The following is a 17,192-nucleotide window of genomic DNA, read 5'->3' as shown; positions in this document are numbered from 1 at the left end:
AACCGTCTCTGTTCGCGTCTGCGCAGTTAAGCGAAGTGACAGGGTACAGGCTGTTATTGTTTTGGGAACAGAAGCTCCAGCCGGTCGTTCCACTTCTCCGCCGCTTCACAAGGCGTCCAACCCGGGATTTGAACCGTAGTGACACCCGGAGAGGAGGAACCATGGGTGCCGGTTCGAGCACCGAGGCTGAGCGGGCGCCGCTGCTCGCTCCCTCCGGGGCGGAGGCGAGCAGACCGCCGGTGAGCAGCGGCAGGGTGTACGGGAGAAGATGGCTGGTTCTGAGCCTCTTCTCCCTGCTGGCTCTCCTGCAGGGGATGGTGTGGAACTTCTGGGGACCCATCCAGAACTCGGCCGCTCTCGCTTACGGCTTCACCAAGTCCGACATCGCGGTGCTGGTGCTGTGGGGCCCGGTGGGCTTCATCCCCTGGCTGCTGTTCATGTGGTTAATGGATAAAAGAGGTGAGCAGTTCTAGTGTGGTACATAGTGTCCCACTGTTCGAGTCCTAGCTGTGAGCCCGAACCATGACATCTCTCCCATAGACACCCAGAGGTTTGATGCATCCAGATCAGTGGAAACACAGTGTGTTGAGTTCCTCTGTAAAAATGATAAGAAATTAGAGATAAGATAAAGTTAGGCCACAGTTTTTTCCCTGTGATATCAGAAACTTTTGTATTGTAAGTCTGTCCGTGTCAATATATATTTATTAAACCAACCAAGCCTTAAAAAAAGAGAGAAGTAACAGTGGAAATAGACCTAATGTTTTGTTATTTTTTATTAATTTATACCAATATCAGATAATCCCTCTTGTGAACGAGCCAGGCAATTGTTATAAGGCAAATTATCACTTTGAGAAAGTCTGTAAACATTGCAAAAACATCACAATTTGTCAAAGTTTAAAAAAATTAAAAGTTCAAAACATTTTTATACTCACTTATATTCAAGGTCAGTTATATTCAATACATTTATTTTTCCTGGATAACTTATTCTATAACCACCGTTTTTTTGTGGTTCAATCAATTTGTAAGTATAGTGTTGATGCAGCAAAGGTTTTCTCAATCAAAAAAGTTTAAAATCCGTTCTATTTAACTTTCTATACAATTTCAATTTTTTTTAGTGTAAACCTATTTTTAAAATATTTAAGGTATGAAACAGAAAATAAAAGTTTAAGTACATCAGAACAGTAGTTAGTATTTTTACTTGATTTATTTTGAGTTTTCTGTCAGTAAATCATTATTATTTTATCACTGCTCCTAATGTAGGTGTACACGTTTCGGCTCCATCCACCTTAAGGTGAAGTTGATATTTGTATTAATGAACCTCAATATGCTGGCAGATAAAACGACTGATACGACTTTAACTTTTAAAATCAGTGTATGTAAAGCAGTTTTCCTGTCCCCACTGTTCCATGAAGATGATTTAGAGACATCTAAGGGTTAAAAAACGACTTGTCCGACCCCTCTGTCGAGAGGTTTCAAATTCTCAAGAGAGCAGTTGTGAGTAAAGTGCCTTTGAGTGATGAGAGGGAGACGCCCTCTTGACTTCAGCAGCTGAGTTAAGATTTAAGATCAAGATTAAGATACATTTATTTATCCCACACACATGCACAGAGATGCACAAGCACACTCATGCAAGGAGGGAAATTTAACCTCTGCTTTTAACCCATCTAGTACCAGACACACAGAGCAGTGGGCAGCCGTGTACGGCACCCGGGGAGCAGATGTTAGGGGAGTAAGGTGCCTTGCTAGACAGGGTAGGGAGAATCCTCTTGGATTTTTTGGACAGATCAATCCAGGTTCGTCTTTTTGTTGTTTCTCCGTGGAGTCGAACCAGAGACGAATCAGAGACCTTTTCTGCCCATAGTCCAAGTTTCTGCCACTAGTCCACCGCACCCTTCACCCAACCAGTTCCTCTGCATCACCTGACTGACACGTCATAGTTCAACTGACAGATGACACAAACAGCAACGAGATCGCCGTAACCAAGCTGCTGACAACATGAAGACCACAAGTGAAAATCTTGCCAAGAAATTACATGTGATCCTGATCTTGTGATTCAGATTCATCACCGATTAGTGGTTCTGGGTGTTTTGTGTGCAGAGGTTAGGTTGCCACATTATACCTGAAGATGATAAGACTACTTAAGGTAGGGTTATACTGGTAATGACACCCATTAGACCTGTGAAGTTATTGTTCAGCGTAACACATACAAGTCTGCTCAGGAGTCTTATATTGAATTAGGGCATTCAGCACACATGAATTGCATTAAAACCACAATGTGACCCACATAACAACCAGGGGTTGCAACAGTCTCAAACTGTACACAGTACACTGGCTCCGCTTCAGTTTATCAGTAGGGAAAATGCTCCACTCCCAACTGGGGGTTCCTCCTACCTAAGGGCCGAAATTAAATGTATCAACAACTCAGTAGCTGCCGTCCGAGAGATACTATAAGAGTCTTAAGATCAAGCCCATATGATTATGATATGTGATGAAGTGGTTCATATAAGCTGATACTGCAGCTTGTATGTCCGGCTTGGAGTTTCTGTCCTTCTGTATATGTTGATTTATTTTGCATGTGTAAAAGTAAAATATCCACCCCTTAGCAAAACAGAAGGTACAATAATCTCTAAAGCATTACAAGGATAGGATGCTGCGCGACTACCTTACAGTAAGTCATTAGTTTTTGTTCTCATTTGAGGACAGGATGAGGAACTGAATGTGTCAGAGACTTGTTTTAATCTAATAGCTTCTCTCAAATAAAATTAAAATATATTGTATATCTCTGTGCATGGTGGGTTTATGTCTACAGTAATTATTTACATATATATTTTTTTATTAAACTCTTGGTTTGTAAAATGTCAGATAAAGTAAAGAATGCAAGTAAAAGCTGATATTCTTGTTGGCAGGAGCGACATGTTTTGATATTTGATGCAGCACAACATGGAGACCAACAACTGACTTAATAAATTGTAAACATTGTCAGCATAGGGTGGAGCATGATCATTTTGTAACACACGCAGGGTCATACGGACGAGTTATGACCAGTTTTTCCCTTCAGGCATCAATAAAACATGTTTAACAGTGGTAACAAAAACGCACACAGGGGGAAAAAAGAGAACAGCGAAGTGGAGATAGTTTCCTTAAATGAACATCATGTGGGTGAAACTGAGACTAGAGACTTCGATGGTTGACAGAAAAATGTTCAGAGTGATGCTGCAACATGCGATATTAAACAAGGAACTGTGGAAGTTCTGTTGTCACCAAACTGAATCCAATAAGTCTAATAAAAACTTTGAACCGTTTGGGGGGTTTTTAAACTGCGTTGTCACTTTGGAGAAGGCAGTTTTTTGGTGCTTGAACTTAAGTTATTTGTCCTTCCCATTTACATCAATGATTTTCCACTGAGTAACAGAGATATCTCTGTTTGTAACTCAACACAATTCAACATCACCACAAAGCTGATAAAGTAGAATTGACACTTCTCTAAAAGTGTTTAAGCGCTGAACATTGCAACATTCATAAAGATAGGATTTGTTGCAGGACTGTTGTATTCAGGATTTTGATAGAGAGTTAATGGTTTAAGTAAGTGACCGACTTGAGAAAACCAAATGTTCTCTGGTTCCAGCTTCTGAAATGGGATGATTTACGGCCTTTCACTGTCTTTTAATTATTTTTAAGTGAATATATTTAGCATATGAACTTCGGATCAGGCTATTCTCTTACACTTTCAGTTTAATTAGAACTGGAAATAGTCATTAGCAGTAATCACCCTTTGGAGGTATTATTAGATTATAAATATAGACTGTATTTCACCCCTTCAATGCCATCTCCTATCAGCCGTTTATCTTTCTTTTTCTCTACTTCTATGATCATGTCTTGTGTCTTCCAGGTTTGCGGGCATCCCTCCTCCTCTCTGCGTTCCTCATGCTGATAGGAGCAGCTCTGCGGAGCATCCCACTGACAGATCTGCCTCTCAGGCGAAAGTAAGACTCAACTATAAACAGCTGGGGGTTCAAGTGTGATGTTGAGATGAGGCTTCTGATATCAGATGGTAGTGCTGATGTTGATACTACTGGCTGCTGGGTTTTCAGGTGTGGGTCTTTGTAAGTGTCAGTTCTGAAAGTTCTGAAGCAGCAGGTTGTCCCAAACAGAGAAGCAAACTTCAGAGCGTGTCTCCTTGGAAACGGTAAAATCCTCAGGACGTACAGCTTGTCGTCGCAGTTCAGCTCAGTGATATTGTGTAGTCAGTTGTTAGGCGCATCCGCCAGTTCCACAATAAAATGCGTAAAAGATATTTACAGTTCCTTTTGTTTACTGTTCATGTCGACAAAGGCCTGAATGAGTTTTGCACACTCACCAAGATATTCAGATGTCATTGCAGGGTTTTATTCCTGCAGAGTAGGAAAATACACTGTTAGCTTATGATGCAGAATTTTACATTGTCTGGTGCAAGCAGCTCCACAATGGCGACAAGTCAGGAAGAAGGCTTCTTAGCTTTTAGCGTGTTCACCACAAGAGTTCCCTGCATGAGCATGTTTCGAATGCATTCTTGTAAAAGCTGCTTGTTGGACATAGTTAACTTTAAACAATAGCAACATTGTGTGATAAGGGTGTTGACATTAGAGCAATTTCTTTGAAAATAAGTCGTGGATCTTGATGAAAAAAATCCCAGCACATTAATGGGACTGATATCTATTAATGTGTGCAATCAGGTGCAGTTTATTCAACCTTAAGGCGACTGTTGGGTCTTTGCAGAAGTAAGCGCTCTACTGAGTGCAAGTCTTGTTGTATTTATGAATTTTCATGCAGGCTGAATCAACGTTTTTCATGGGCACTAGGTAGTATAAACACCTGGATGAGAATAGGTACGATAAGCAATGGTCACTATTATTGTTGCTTTGTCAAACTGTGTTCATCTTGATTCAAACCAAGGTGCTGTTTATTTAGACCTGTAGAAGAACAGCCAGAAAGCATCTCGGCTGCTTGAGAACAGGATTCTGTAAGACAGCTCAGTATTGTGTGGCTCCTATACTTATTTCTTATGTCCTTGCTGCCAGCACCCTTATCAGCCGGCACGTTGACAGGCCATCACTGAAATCGTAAAAAATCCTATTATTCTCTCTGTGTCATTCTCACTTTGACTCATAAGCTCAGAGTTCCTCTTTTAGAAAGAGAAAGAGCTTAGAGAAGGTCATTTCAATTATGAATGTGCCTTTTTAAAATTGTAATCTCATTGAATATTTCTGTGTAGTAATCTGTCTAATGACTCCATTATTAGGCCTTACAACGAGGCAATATATCATAAAATATCAATACATAGAGGAAATTGTATTTCCACAGAAGTCGTATAGATTCCCCTCCATGGATTTGGGGATTAAAAAAAATAATAATTTTAGCCTTCAGAGAGCAGATAAATCGGTTTTGCTTCTCAGTCTCTTTCTCACTGCGTCTCATGAGGCTACGGCAAGAAAGTCATCTATGGACTGAAAAGCTTTTTCTCCATGCATGCCAAATTTAAGAAAAATAAAAGGGCTTTGTGTCTGTACTTAAGAAGGAAACCATGATATCCTTGTGATTGGGCTTAAATTAAAAGCCAGTATTTATGATTTCCCTGGGAAATGTTAAGTTTTTCTTCCTCACATCTCATACAATGAACTGCTTTTGGTTGTGATATTTAGCAGGATCATGCAAAAAATGCTCAGCTGATTTCTTTGATTGGGCCATAACCATGACTCAAGGAAAAACTCCTTAAGTCTTGGTGCGGATCTGGATCATGGGGGCGCATTCTGGTAGACTCAGAGAAGACTACATGCGCCTACTCAGTGCAATACTAGTTTGTGATGGTGAACACTAATCATAGGATTTCAGCCAAGACATGTTGCATACATTAGCATACTTACGCATTTACCATACGTTGACTTATTTGGAGTACCTGCAACAATATCAACACTGATCACAAAATATAGATTTTCTACAAAAGTAATTAAAAACTTCCACAATTTGGTATCACAATACAGGAGAATGGAACCACGATACCCCAACCTGCCATCACAGGGGTAATAAGTTCACGCATGTAAATAAATCAAAATGTATATTCATACAATCCAAATGCATTGCCCAATCATGCTGAGGAGGTATAACACATTGTTCTGAATGTTCTACCTCAGATTTGTAAAATGTTTTGCTGTTAAGCAAGTGTCCACCATTTTCTGTGTGAAACAACAACATTCCAGTAAGGCCAATGCAGCTCCAACCATCATTTGTTGGTGGATTTTATCCATTGTGTCATACACTACCATATAATAGATGAGATAAGAGATACTTTATACTTTACAGTATGTACATTTGTCTCTTCTACAGTCGTTTACTGTAAAGGGGAAGTAGGCCCAAATAGAAAAGCGAGGGACTGCACAGAAGCAAGAAAGTTCTTCCTCTACCTCTTTGGGTTCACTGAGGGCAGGATTGTCAGTGGTTGTAACTGACTCACTGACGCCTCACCCCTCATAAAACCAGCCCTTGCAACGATATGTATCAGATCTTGGTGTTTGCAGAGCTCGTGCGAAAAATCAGCGCAGAGCTGCTGGTCTAAGCAACCCTGCACAGCCTTCAGCTGCTTAGATTCTGTCTTCAAAGTGAAAAACAAGATGACACGGTGAACGCCAAGATAACATGAATCCCATAGTAAATGTTAGCTCTGACACAGTTCGGCTTAATTTGCATAGTAAATGGAACAGGTCGCAGCTCTTGAGGCCATGTTTTAATGGATGACATAGTGGATTATGCTGACGGAAACATGTAGCTCCTTGGATCACCAGTAGATGCCACTCTTTGCTTTGCAGTAGTGGACATTGAACAATAGCAGACTGCCAGAGCTTTGTTAAATGACCTGTGGTGCTGCTGCCTGTGCTGGCTCTCTCAAATGAGATATTGTTTTCATATCAGGAGTACTGTTTGGGCTTAGATGAGGATTTAGACGACCTGAGACAAAAAGAGTGACGACAGAATTTCCATTGTGTGGAGTTCAAGGACAAAAGAGGGATCATAAGCAGTGTTTGTGTTTCCTGCTCGACTGATCAAGAGACAAGTTCTCCAGGTTTAGAAACAGTCGAGTTCCCTCGTCAGCCCCCTGCAGATCTGCAATTGTTCCACATCCCCTTTTATGTTTGACAGGCAATTCGTTTATTTTCTTTTTATACTTTCCTCTCGATGATGTAACCTTCCTCTGTTTCTGTATTAGGATAATTTTTAGGAAATCAAAGGTAATGTAAACAGCAGCACCTCCTGTTTTTCATCACCAGGATATTCTGTGTATAGCTGCTGCAGTTGCTTTTGAAAAAGAAGTTTGTTTTGTGACGTTCAGTCGGGGACAGAAAAAGCACTCAGGCATCCGTGGTCACTGATTAGACCTCGCTGTGATGAAGTCTGCTCTCGAATCAAATACATCAACTTTTTCCATCTCCTTGTTTTAATGCGTTCACACTTTTCTCAAGCCCCCTTCAGTCTCTTTCTATGTCTGTCTCTGTCATATATTTAAATCCAGACATGGGGTGTGATTAATAAGTGTCTCTTAGTCCTTAGTCTGATTGGTCATTAGTACATGCTGTGGGTCATGTTTCCGTGACGATTGTTGCTGTGCCATTTTCGAGACAGAATTGTATTTTGTTTTTATTGTATGGCAGAATTAGGTCTGTTGCCCCAGTTGGACCAAAAGGAGCCACATGATTTCACCACAGTACCATCTTCTTTGTCTCATTCTGGATCAGATGCCGCCCGACAGGGTTCATCAATACTGATTAACTTAATCATCTCTTGTTGAAAAAGCTGCTCCCTGCCCCTCATTCTGTCTCCTGCCACAGTGCGGCGGCCTCATGTGACCAATCATCCTCATCTTAGACACCATCTGTCCTCATCACCTGTCACATTAAAGGCAATTTTCTTACTCACATCCATCCTGAGGTCTTATAGACGCTGAGGCAGGGTAATGAACTGCAGTACTTTGAAAGTACTGACCAAACTTTCTAAGTTTCAAAAGCCGTGAAGCACTGAAAGCCATCATTGAATTGGTCCGATTATTAGTTTTTATTCAGATGTATGCCATCATTTTAGTGAGGTCTATTGTGTTTGGACAACTGTGAACACTTAAGGACTTTGGGCCTGTTTAGTTTGTTAAAATATATAAGTCCAGAATTTTGTTGAGTAAAACCTTTCAGGCAAATGAAACCCAGTTTTTATTTTGGGGTCACCCCAGGTCAGTTATTGTTGACGACATGGGCAAGAAGGTTATGTTTTTGACTCTGTCCAGGGCTGATCCAGAAACGATTTATTACTTTCTTTAACATTGCGAGATTTGTTTGCAGTTTCTGGATATTTTCACCAATTCCCCAGGGAACAATAAGTGGATCTTGATAGACAAAAGAAACCTGGCATGTTTGAACTGATATAAGAGTGTGTGCAATAATCGGCGGTTGAATTAAAGGGAACTATTTTGCCTTGGCCGAGGTATGTGCTCTTTTGAGTGCCATTCTAGTTTTAAATTATAGTGATTATTTGAATTGCTTTTCAGTGTTTGGCTAAACTGGGTATAACTGCAGGTTTTTTTAATAATCTTTGTATTTAGTGACAATGCGATAGCATAGAATAGTCTGGTATCTGGACCCTTTGCAAGGCCTAAATGAAACAGTAATCGCAAAACCTGTCAGGCACAATGCCAGTGATTTCCAGTTTGGTGTCAGTTCCATATCAGTTCAGCTTACAAAACAGCCTCTCACCCCCTGTCAATTGGGATTGGTTCCATCCCCTCCACGACCCTCAAAGGATCAGCGATATAGATAATGGATGGACACACGATGGCAAATGTTTCCTATTTCCACTTGAAACAACAACTCTCTGCTGCTGGTTAATAAGATACATTATGTATCAACATCATCGATTCAGACTAGAAACATATTTTTCACAAATCCACACAGAAAAGACACTGTACTGCCTCATCCAACATTCATAAGCTATGTAATGATGGCATTTATTTATTGCTGCAGCATCTTGACCACCTGCCGCTGTGTTATTATCAGCTGATGGAGATTCAGTGTCATAGCAGCTGTCTCGTGACGCCTGCTCTCTATTCATGTTGTTTTCTCCACTCTGAGAATTACGAAACAAGTGCCACGCTGGCCCAGCCAAATGGAGTGCGGCCACAGTGATATACGTGGTGCTGTAGTTAGCAGTAAACAAAGCGTGACACTGACAGACCAGCACAAACTCGTTAATCATGGAGCGCTGCCAAGCAGTTAGAGCAGTGATGTTCACTCTCCGAGCCCCAGCACTGCTTATTTACTGTACTTTGCTGAAATACTCTTTAAACATACCGGATTAGATGGATCAGGTTTGATTCGTACCAAATACAATTACTTTGTTGAGATCGTAACCACCGTTCCCACTAGAATGGTGCCCCTTAATGTGAGGGTTAGTTCTCATATTATTTCCTAAGATATACTGTGATATGTTTTTTTTAAAACAACCTGTAAAGCTGAATGCAAATTTCCACATCTGTGAACAATAAAGATGATTATTTCTATCTGGCCAAACAAGAGCAAATGATTCCAATGTGAACTTTGTGGTGCTGGAATTGACCTACTTGGTTTGAGAACAAATAAATCAGTCACAGATGTTGAAAGCCGGTTTGATGGCCCCTGATACAGTGTACAGTTATTAACAAGAAAGCCATCAGGGCTAGGAAATAAAACATAATCATAGTATAATTTTCATCAAAAGTCCAATATGCTTATACATTGTGTAAGAACGATGAGAAGGTTTAACGGATCTACATCAGATTTGTAAAATTTTCTCTTTATCGAACATTTTTCATCTTGTAAAGAGGAGTTTGAAGCCAGAACCTTCACTCAGGAGCAAAAATCTGTCATTAAACTTGAAGAATGGAAATGTCAAATTTATTGTGATAATTATTGATCTCATAATTCTATAATATCTCTACATGTCCAGTTATGTCTGTAGCTAAGAACATTTTTGTAATCTGTAAAAATACAGCATCTGAACAATGAGTACATACTCTTAATACAAGTAAAGACGTGGACATCATACTCTGCATACACATTTTGAGACACCTGTATACGGTATTTTAACTGCTTGCACCAAATAGAAATGCTGTGGTTTGTGTTGTTACCCAGGTTTATTTTGTACCCAGGTACAACTTTGATCTCAATCCCATTGCAGTGTTATGTAATAATGATCAACATGCTGAAGTGAGTGTGTGGCTGTTATTACATGGGGTATGAATTGTATTGCCCGTCACGCTTGTCTTTCATCATTTGTCAGAAGAAAACAGAGAAAATAACGCAGTGGTAAAAGTAATCAATGGGTTCAATCCTCGACGGCTGAGGTAACTCACATGATACTGAAATGACAGAAAGGTTGGATGTGGAGGAGTGAAATAACATCCTACCTGCACCAATGCAGACGACCATATCTGAATAATGGTATAGAAATGAAACATGTAAATGATATTTCCCACACATGATCAAAACAGGATACTGCATAACCTCATTGTGGACATGTGTTAATCTGTAATAGAACCCAGTTTAAAACTATTGCAGTCAAATGAGCAATAAAGACCAGGGCACTTTATAAAGAACTGCACAAAGAAAGAGTGCAGCAGAGTATTTGATGGTGTGTAGGCTGGGAAGTTAGCAGGTCTGGGAGGTCGGAAGGAGATATTAGTCCATCTGTCACTGACCACAGCACTTTGAATTCTGCCACTACATTTATCTCAGAGTCAGTGGAGAGCAAAGTTAGACACAGTTGGAGGGCAGAGAAGTATAATCGCAGAGAAGGGTGAACTGAACACGTATTTACCTGCTTTATGTTTGAAGAAATGGCTTTCTATATATAGGACTGGGCACTGGACCTTAGTACTACAAGTTTCTTTAGCACAGAGTATCGAAAATTGTGGAGCAAAAAAGCATCAAATGTTCATATTTTTATTATTGTTAACATATTATTCAATCAGATGGGTGGAGTTCATTTGGTTTGGACAACAGTTAACATAGATTTATTTAATGTTTATGTTCAAACAAAATTTTTTATTGTTACACAAAACCTTTATATAATTTAGAGCCCGATGGATTTATTGATTGGCCAATAAAAATCTGCCTATGTGAGCCTGTCGCAGACATATCAGTATGTATAATATTTACTTTCAGAATCAATGATGCAGAAAAAATATGCACTTAAATTTTCATTTCACATAAAAATAATTTTCTTCACTCAAGTTCTAGTGGTTGTATTTGTGTTTTCTTTGCATTATAGTTTTTGTAATAAAGTTTATGGTTAAATTGTAATTTGTGATAAAGGCTTGATAAGTATGGACTACATTCTTATATATTGGCCGATATATCTATATTGGACATTTTTTACTATATGGCCCTTAAATTCCATATCAGTCAGGCTCTAATATCATAAATGTAGCCATTATCCCCACATAGATTGATTTTCTAATACTTGTATTGATATGTCTTGGTTTTACAGTGCTGCTGATGGTTGCCAAGAACATGGCAGCTACACTATATAGTTTTAGGATCTCAGCAAGTCCTGATACAGTGTTGTACATAAACCAAAATCTTGAGTAATATTATATTAGATAATATGGAGGGATTGTCATCCCTACCCATATATCTAAAGTTATTCTTTTCAAATATATTTCATTTAACTAAGGGGTGATATATTTAATCCAGACGGTGGTAACAAGATCTTTAAACATTTCTCAATTTACTTAATTAAACTAAAATATCCAGTTCTCTCCGACCAGCCTGCACTCACTTATGTTGAGTAAGAATCAGCGGGGACGCTTAGCTGTCAAATCTACAATCTGAATGGAAATATAATGAGTATTTTTGAATACCAAAAACTCTGAATAAGCCCCGAGATCCCACATGTCCTCGCTCTTCCTCATCATTTCTCTCCCGCTCTGCCTCTTTCCTCCCTCCATCCCTGTTCTCCTCGTATTCTCTCTCTGCTGGGCCGTCTCAAACTGCTCCGAATGAATGGGGTCTTTACTGAACTCACAGACAATCAATCAGCCGTGCGCTGTCTCTGGCGGCTGGCTGTCTCAGTTAGACAGAGCTCGAGGTGGCCGGCGGTGGTGAAGGGTCTGGTGCCATCAGGGGACGTCTCGGAGTAAATCTGTCTCACACCGCTCAGTCTGAAGTTGCACAAGTGAACCTGTAACTTGGACTCTCTGTGGAGCATCTTGTTACTTTAGCTGCTGCAGATAATGAGATCTTATTTTTTTCCCCCTCATTATTCCAGCACATTTTTCGAACTTTTCTTCGTGTTTGTATATTTTCAACTTAATATATACACTAATCTGAGGCTCATGTCTGTGGCCATGTTTGATTATCTCTGTTGTTTAACAGTGATTGATCCATTTCAGTTTGTTATTAATAGGTTGCACAAAAACCAAGGGTTTACAGGGTTTACACTTCTGTCATTTTCAGCACTTCTTCAGTTTTCCCAGTTGAAAAAGTCCTTGACAACGAGAAAATGGACCAAACTTTTTTTCACAAAGTCATAGTTAGGTTGTTAAATGAACTTTGAGAGGTGTCACAGAACTCCAAACTCCAAACTAGAACTACAAAATGTGACATTGGTTCAGGGAAACTTAAATATCATGTAGAAGTATTATATTTTCATGAATGGAGTCTAGTAGCTTTTTGAGGTGATTATAGACCCACACAATGCAGACTCAACCTTTTCAGAGACACTTTCATTACAAAACTTGATACCTGTAGTGAGACTTTAATTGGCCAGATAACCCTGAGTGCCCGGTCTCAAATATACTACCCTAATTATTATCCTGTGCACTGGCAGGGTAATTAATTAATTTCCTATGAGATTTGAATTAGGGCAGCATGTGCTTGTGGTTGACTGGGGTCTTTCTGTGTGGAGTTGGCCTTTTTCCCCCCTCTGTGTCTATGTGGGTTTTTCCACGTACTCTGGCTTATTCCCACAGTCAAGAGACATGCACATTGGGACTAGGTTAATTGGAGACTCTAAATTGACTGTATGTGTGAATGTCTATGGTTGTTTGTCTCTATATTTTGGTTTTGTCCAGGGTGTACCCAGCCTCTCTCCCCCGTAACCCTCAAAGGGATAAGCAGTATAGATAATGGATGAGTTTGCATGTTGTTATTTCAATTTAGTTTTATTTGTATAGCATCAAATCATGCAACACACATTATCTCAAGGGACAACCTTATATTAGCCCAACAGTTCATACAATGAGAAAGCATTTGGTGACAATGGAGAGAAAGAGCAATGGAAACCTTATGATATCTGCTATTATGGCGACTACCACACTTCTCTTTTTATATTTCCAACATGTTTGTGCAATTTAAATATTCATGTGTTGTTTTTAGTGAAGACTAAATAGCATTTTTTTCTTGGTCTTTCAGGTTGATACATGGAGGTCAGCTTCTGAACGGTTTAGCTGGCCCGACCATAATGAGTGCCGGCCCCTACCTATCGACAACGTGGTTTGCCCCCGACCAGAGAGCCACCGCGACGGCTGTGGCCTCGCTCTTCTGCTACCTTGGAAGTGCTGCTTCATTTGTAGTAGGACCTCTGGTAGTGCCGTCGCCCAATAACACCCAGAAAGCCCCAGCGATGGTAGCAGCAGTTTCCGTCAGCTTCATCCGAGACAGGATCCAGCTTGTTATGTATGCAGGTACGATCAGTGAGAACATCTAAGCTAGCGGAGGATCAATAGCACATCATTTCGACATCATGTCAGCACTGTCAAGGGACACAAATCCAATCAGGAGAGGGGATCCAAGAATTCTGCACAAACACCAAAAAAACTCCAATTATAATCTTTATAACTGCCCCTCTGAAAAATAGATTGCTGGGAATGTTATGCTTAACTGACTCAGAAAATTAAAATCATGCTCAAGAAAGGAACAAGCATGCTGTAATAGATGGAGGCAGTGGCTTTTGTTTAACCTAAGGTAATATTGTTATTCATTTTTAAAGGGCAAAGCAGGCTCACTTTAGGAACCAAGTTTTGGAAGTTTTCAGAACAAAAAATGACAGAAAACTGAAGTACATTACAAGTTGCACTGACTACATCTACACATGAAAGATCAATGTGAGTGGGAATGCAACTTTTATCTAAGACTAACAGACAGATGCTGTTCAGTTTCAATATATGATGTAACGAAAGGGGCTTCGGTGCATACGGCTGCAACGACAGACGTATTTAGAAATAACTATAGACTGTACATACAGGTGGATGATATCTGGAGTACAAGTAAAAAGCCTCCTCCATGTTAGAAGGTGGGACATGGACCAAAGCAAAAAGTTAAAATACGAGTCAAATGAGTTTTGTTCAGAGACCAAAATTAAGCCAAAGTATCGTTATCGCCCCCTGGTTGCTGGCTGTAGTATAGGTCATTAACCCTGCCTCCTCCATGTAAAAATATGGTTTCTGCCATTATAGGTAGTTCATGAATTGGGTTTTAAATTAGTTATTTAATACTATAAATGCGGGGTGAAACATCATGATTGGTTGAGTGCTTGTTCAGTGGGACTTTAATACATCTCTATCCCCTGGTCGCTATAAGTCAGACTCTGGATCCCAATGACATCATCACCGCAAGATGGTAGCATTCATATCCAAGATATTTGGGCTATTGTTGAAGTGAAGATGTGTTGCTCATTTTCATACACAGTCTTTAGAAATAACCAAACTGTAAAATGTGTTTCTTGAAAGCAATAGCATGAGATTTCAACCAGTTATTTGCCATATTGTATAGTAATATAACATGGGGATGTATTTAGTCTTTCTTTCTAGTCTAGTTCAGAATTCTGTTCATTCCAGGGATGGTATAAGATGATTTTCAGATGTCAAAGTGACCTTTTTTTATAATGTCAAATTGGTCTTACTGCTTTTTCCATGCAGATAACCTGTGTCCCTCTTATCTGTGTCACTGTGCCCCCGCAGAGTTGGTAGCAATTGCCGTGCTCTTTGCAGCGGTCCTTGTGTATTTCCCATCACGCCCACCAATGCCTCCCAGTGTGGCCGCAGCGAGCCAAAGACTCAGTTACAAAAGCAGCATCTGCAGACTTCTCAGGTAAAAGCAGACGCACACACACACACACACACACACACACGCAAACACACACACACACACACACACACACACACAAAAAGTAATCTGAAAGACTAATATCACCTGATGCCTTTTTCTTTCAGTACGTTTATTCACTGTACCTAACTTTCACTGTCCTTGATTCAACTCAGTTGCAAAAAAAAGTGAAACTTCAGTAGTGCATTTGAAATTAGGTTCAGAGGCTCTCATATTTTAAAACATCAGACTCGTCAGGAGATTTCTGCAACACCTCCAGTGCTCTATTACCACTGTGTCCACAAATCCATTAGGTCTAGTTTGGTATCTGATTTGCTGATGCAAAGTGCTCTTCTTCTTCTTAGAAAGTTAAAGTGACAGACTCTGGAGAAGGATATGGAATCTTAATGAAGGGGTCTGCCACTCACCATCTGCTTGGGTCGTTATCAAAGAAACCCCAGGGTTCCCTCTGGATTAATTACTAAGCTCTGATACACTGGTCGCAGCTGAAATCTACATCATCCTCTGCATCTATACCATAGATGTCTTATATCGATATACTCTAAGGACACCAGTGGAGCATGAAGTTAAAGGACGAGATAGATAATCTATCATGACAAGGTCTTGAATCTCAGTAATAGTGGGATGCCTTTATTGATGTTTCATCACCTTTGTCTATATATTTTCCTCCTGGAAAAAAGAGCAAGGATTAAATCTAGAGACAATGATTTAGTCACATTTCACTAACTCTGCAACGACCCACGCCTCTTCTTCTACTTTGTACTTGGAAAATATTTATCCAGCAAGCTTTTGCTGCGGTGGAGAGCAATGAGTCCTTTGGCAATGGCCAGGGATTAAAGGGCTAGAGAAGGGAGACTAGACGCTGGGTGATGGCAGCTGGAGAGTTGGCTTCATCTTGGTCCCCCTGTAGTAAGAAATAGCTTCACTACTGCACAAGGCATTCCGTAGGCCCTTTGACCAGCAGTGACTGGTTTAACTTGCTGTAAGAGCTTCCTCAGATAGATGGCAGGGACTGAGCAGATAGCAACCGAATGCATAGCTTTGGACACACACACACAAACACACATTGGCCAAATGAACTAGGCCATCCAGCTGAGAGGGTTTCTGTTCCACTTCTGATAGGCAGCCTTCCAGTGACCTGATTGGACAGCATGCTGTATCTCAGTCCAGCAGCATCACGCATTAGAATTATCCTGCAGGGTCTGAACTAAGGGAGGAAAATGGAGTCCATGTGTTTCTCATACAGGAGGTAGATACAACAATGGAAACACTTCAGGAAAAAGAATGAAAGATTAAAGCCTCACTACTCACTAAAAGGCAGGATTAGTCAACAGAGAATCATCTTTGGAGATTTTAGTCCCACTTAGCTCATTGTTTTGGGTTTCAACAAAGTAAAGTAACTTCAACCCCTTCAACACAGGAACTACTTTTTAATTTCCTCAGACCTCAGATTGCAAGTACTGATTCCTAATCTGATATAACTGCTCTTTCCTCCTAAATTGCATGGGACAACTTGAGTGAGGCTATAAATACTAAGTTGGTTGTGACCTAATAAATGTTTTATGAGGAAATTTTATAATGACATCGATGAAGAAACTGTATTTAAAGTGGATTAGTGGCAACTGGGTGATAAACGGCTCTGTTTAATAAGGTGAGCATCAGTTCGGAAACTACCACAGAGTTGTGTGGTGCATGTTTAGTAAAGGTTTGTATCTGGAGAAGTTGACAAAATGACAACAATTTACCCTTCAAAGTAGCAGTGGTTGCCAACTTGTCAGTATGTCCACCTGATACCTATCTGTGGATGTATCTGCTCATCCATTCCCCCTGCCAGCGCATGAGCACTGGTTAATGATCTCCAGCTTGATGAGTGCTTCCAGCTGCTCACATCTGCCTCCACAGCAGCAGTCTAATTAGAAGCCCGAAACATGGTGTAAAGTTATGATTGTATTCTGATCGCAGTCTCAGGGAATGCTAAACATCCCCGAGTATTGATGTCATACTCACTTTAGCTTTGGAAGTTGTCATTTTGATGCA

General features: G+C 40.2%; 1 protein-coding gene across 1 annotated transcript in view; it reads left to right on the top strand.

Moving 5' to 3' along the window:
• Positions 1 to 75: 75 nt before the first annotated feature.
• slc49a4 (solute carrier family 49 member 4) overlaps positions 76 to 17,192 on the top strand; it is a 50,080-nt gene continuing 32,963 nt past the window's right edge. The window contains exons 1-4 of the mRNA XM_061088523.1: positions 76 to 459; positions 3,890 to 3,983; positions 13,464 to 13,735; positions 15,011 to 15,140. Of these exons, the coding sequence (XP_060944506.1) occupies positions 162 to 459; positions 3,890 to 3,983; positions 13,464 to 13,735; positions 15,011 to 15,140 (794 nt within the window). The 5' untranslated portion in view covers positions 76 to 161. The remainder of the gene's footprint in view (positions 460 to 3,889; positions 3,984 to 13,463; positions 13,736 to 15,010; positions 15,141 to 17,192) is intronic.

Source organism: Limanda limanda, chromosome 16 (assembly GCF_963576545.1).
Source record: "Limanda limanda chromosome 16, fLimLim1.1, whole genome shotgun sequence".
NCBI classification, from domain to species: Eukaryota; Metazoa; Chordata; class Actinopteri; order Pleuronectiformes; family Pleuronectidae; genus Limanda; species Limanda limanda.
Note: the sequence above shows the minus strand (reverse complement) of the source record. Positions and strands in the feature narration are given on the sequence as shown.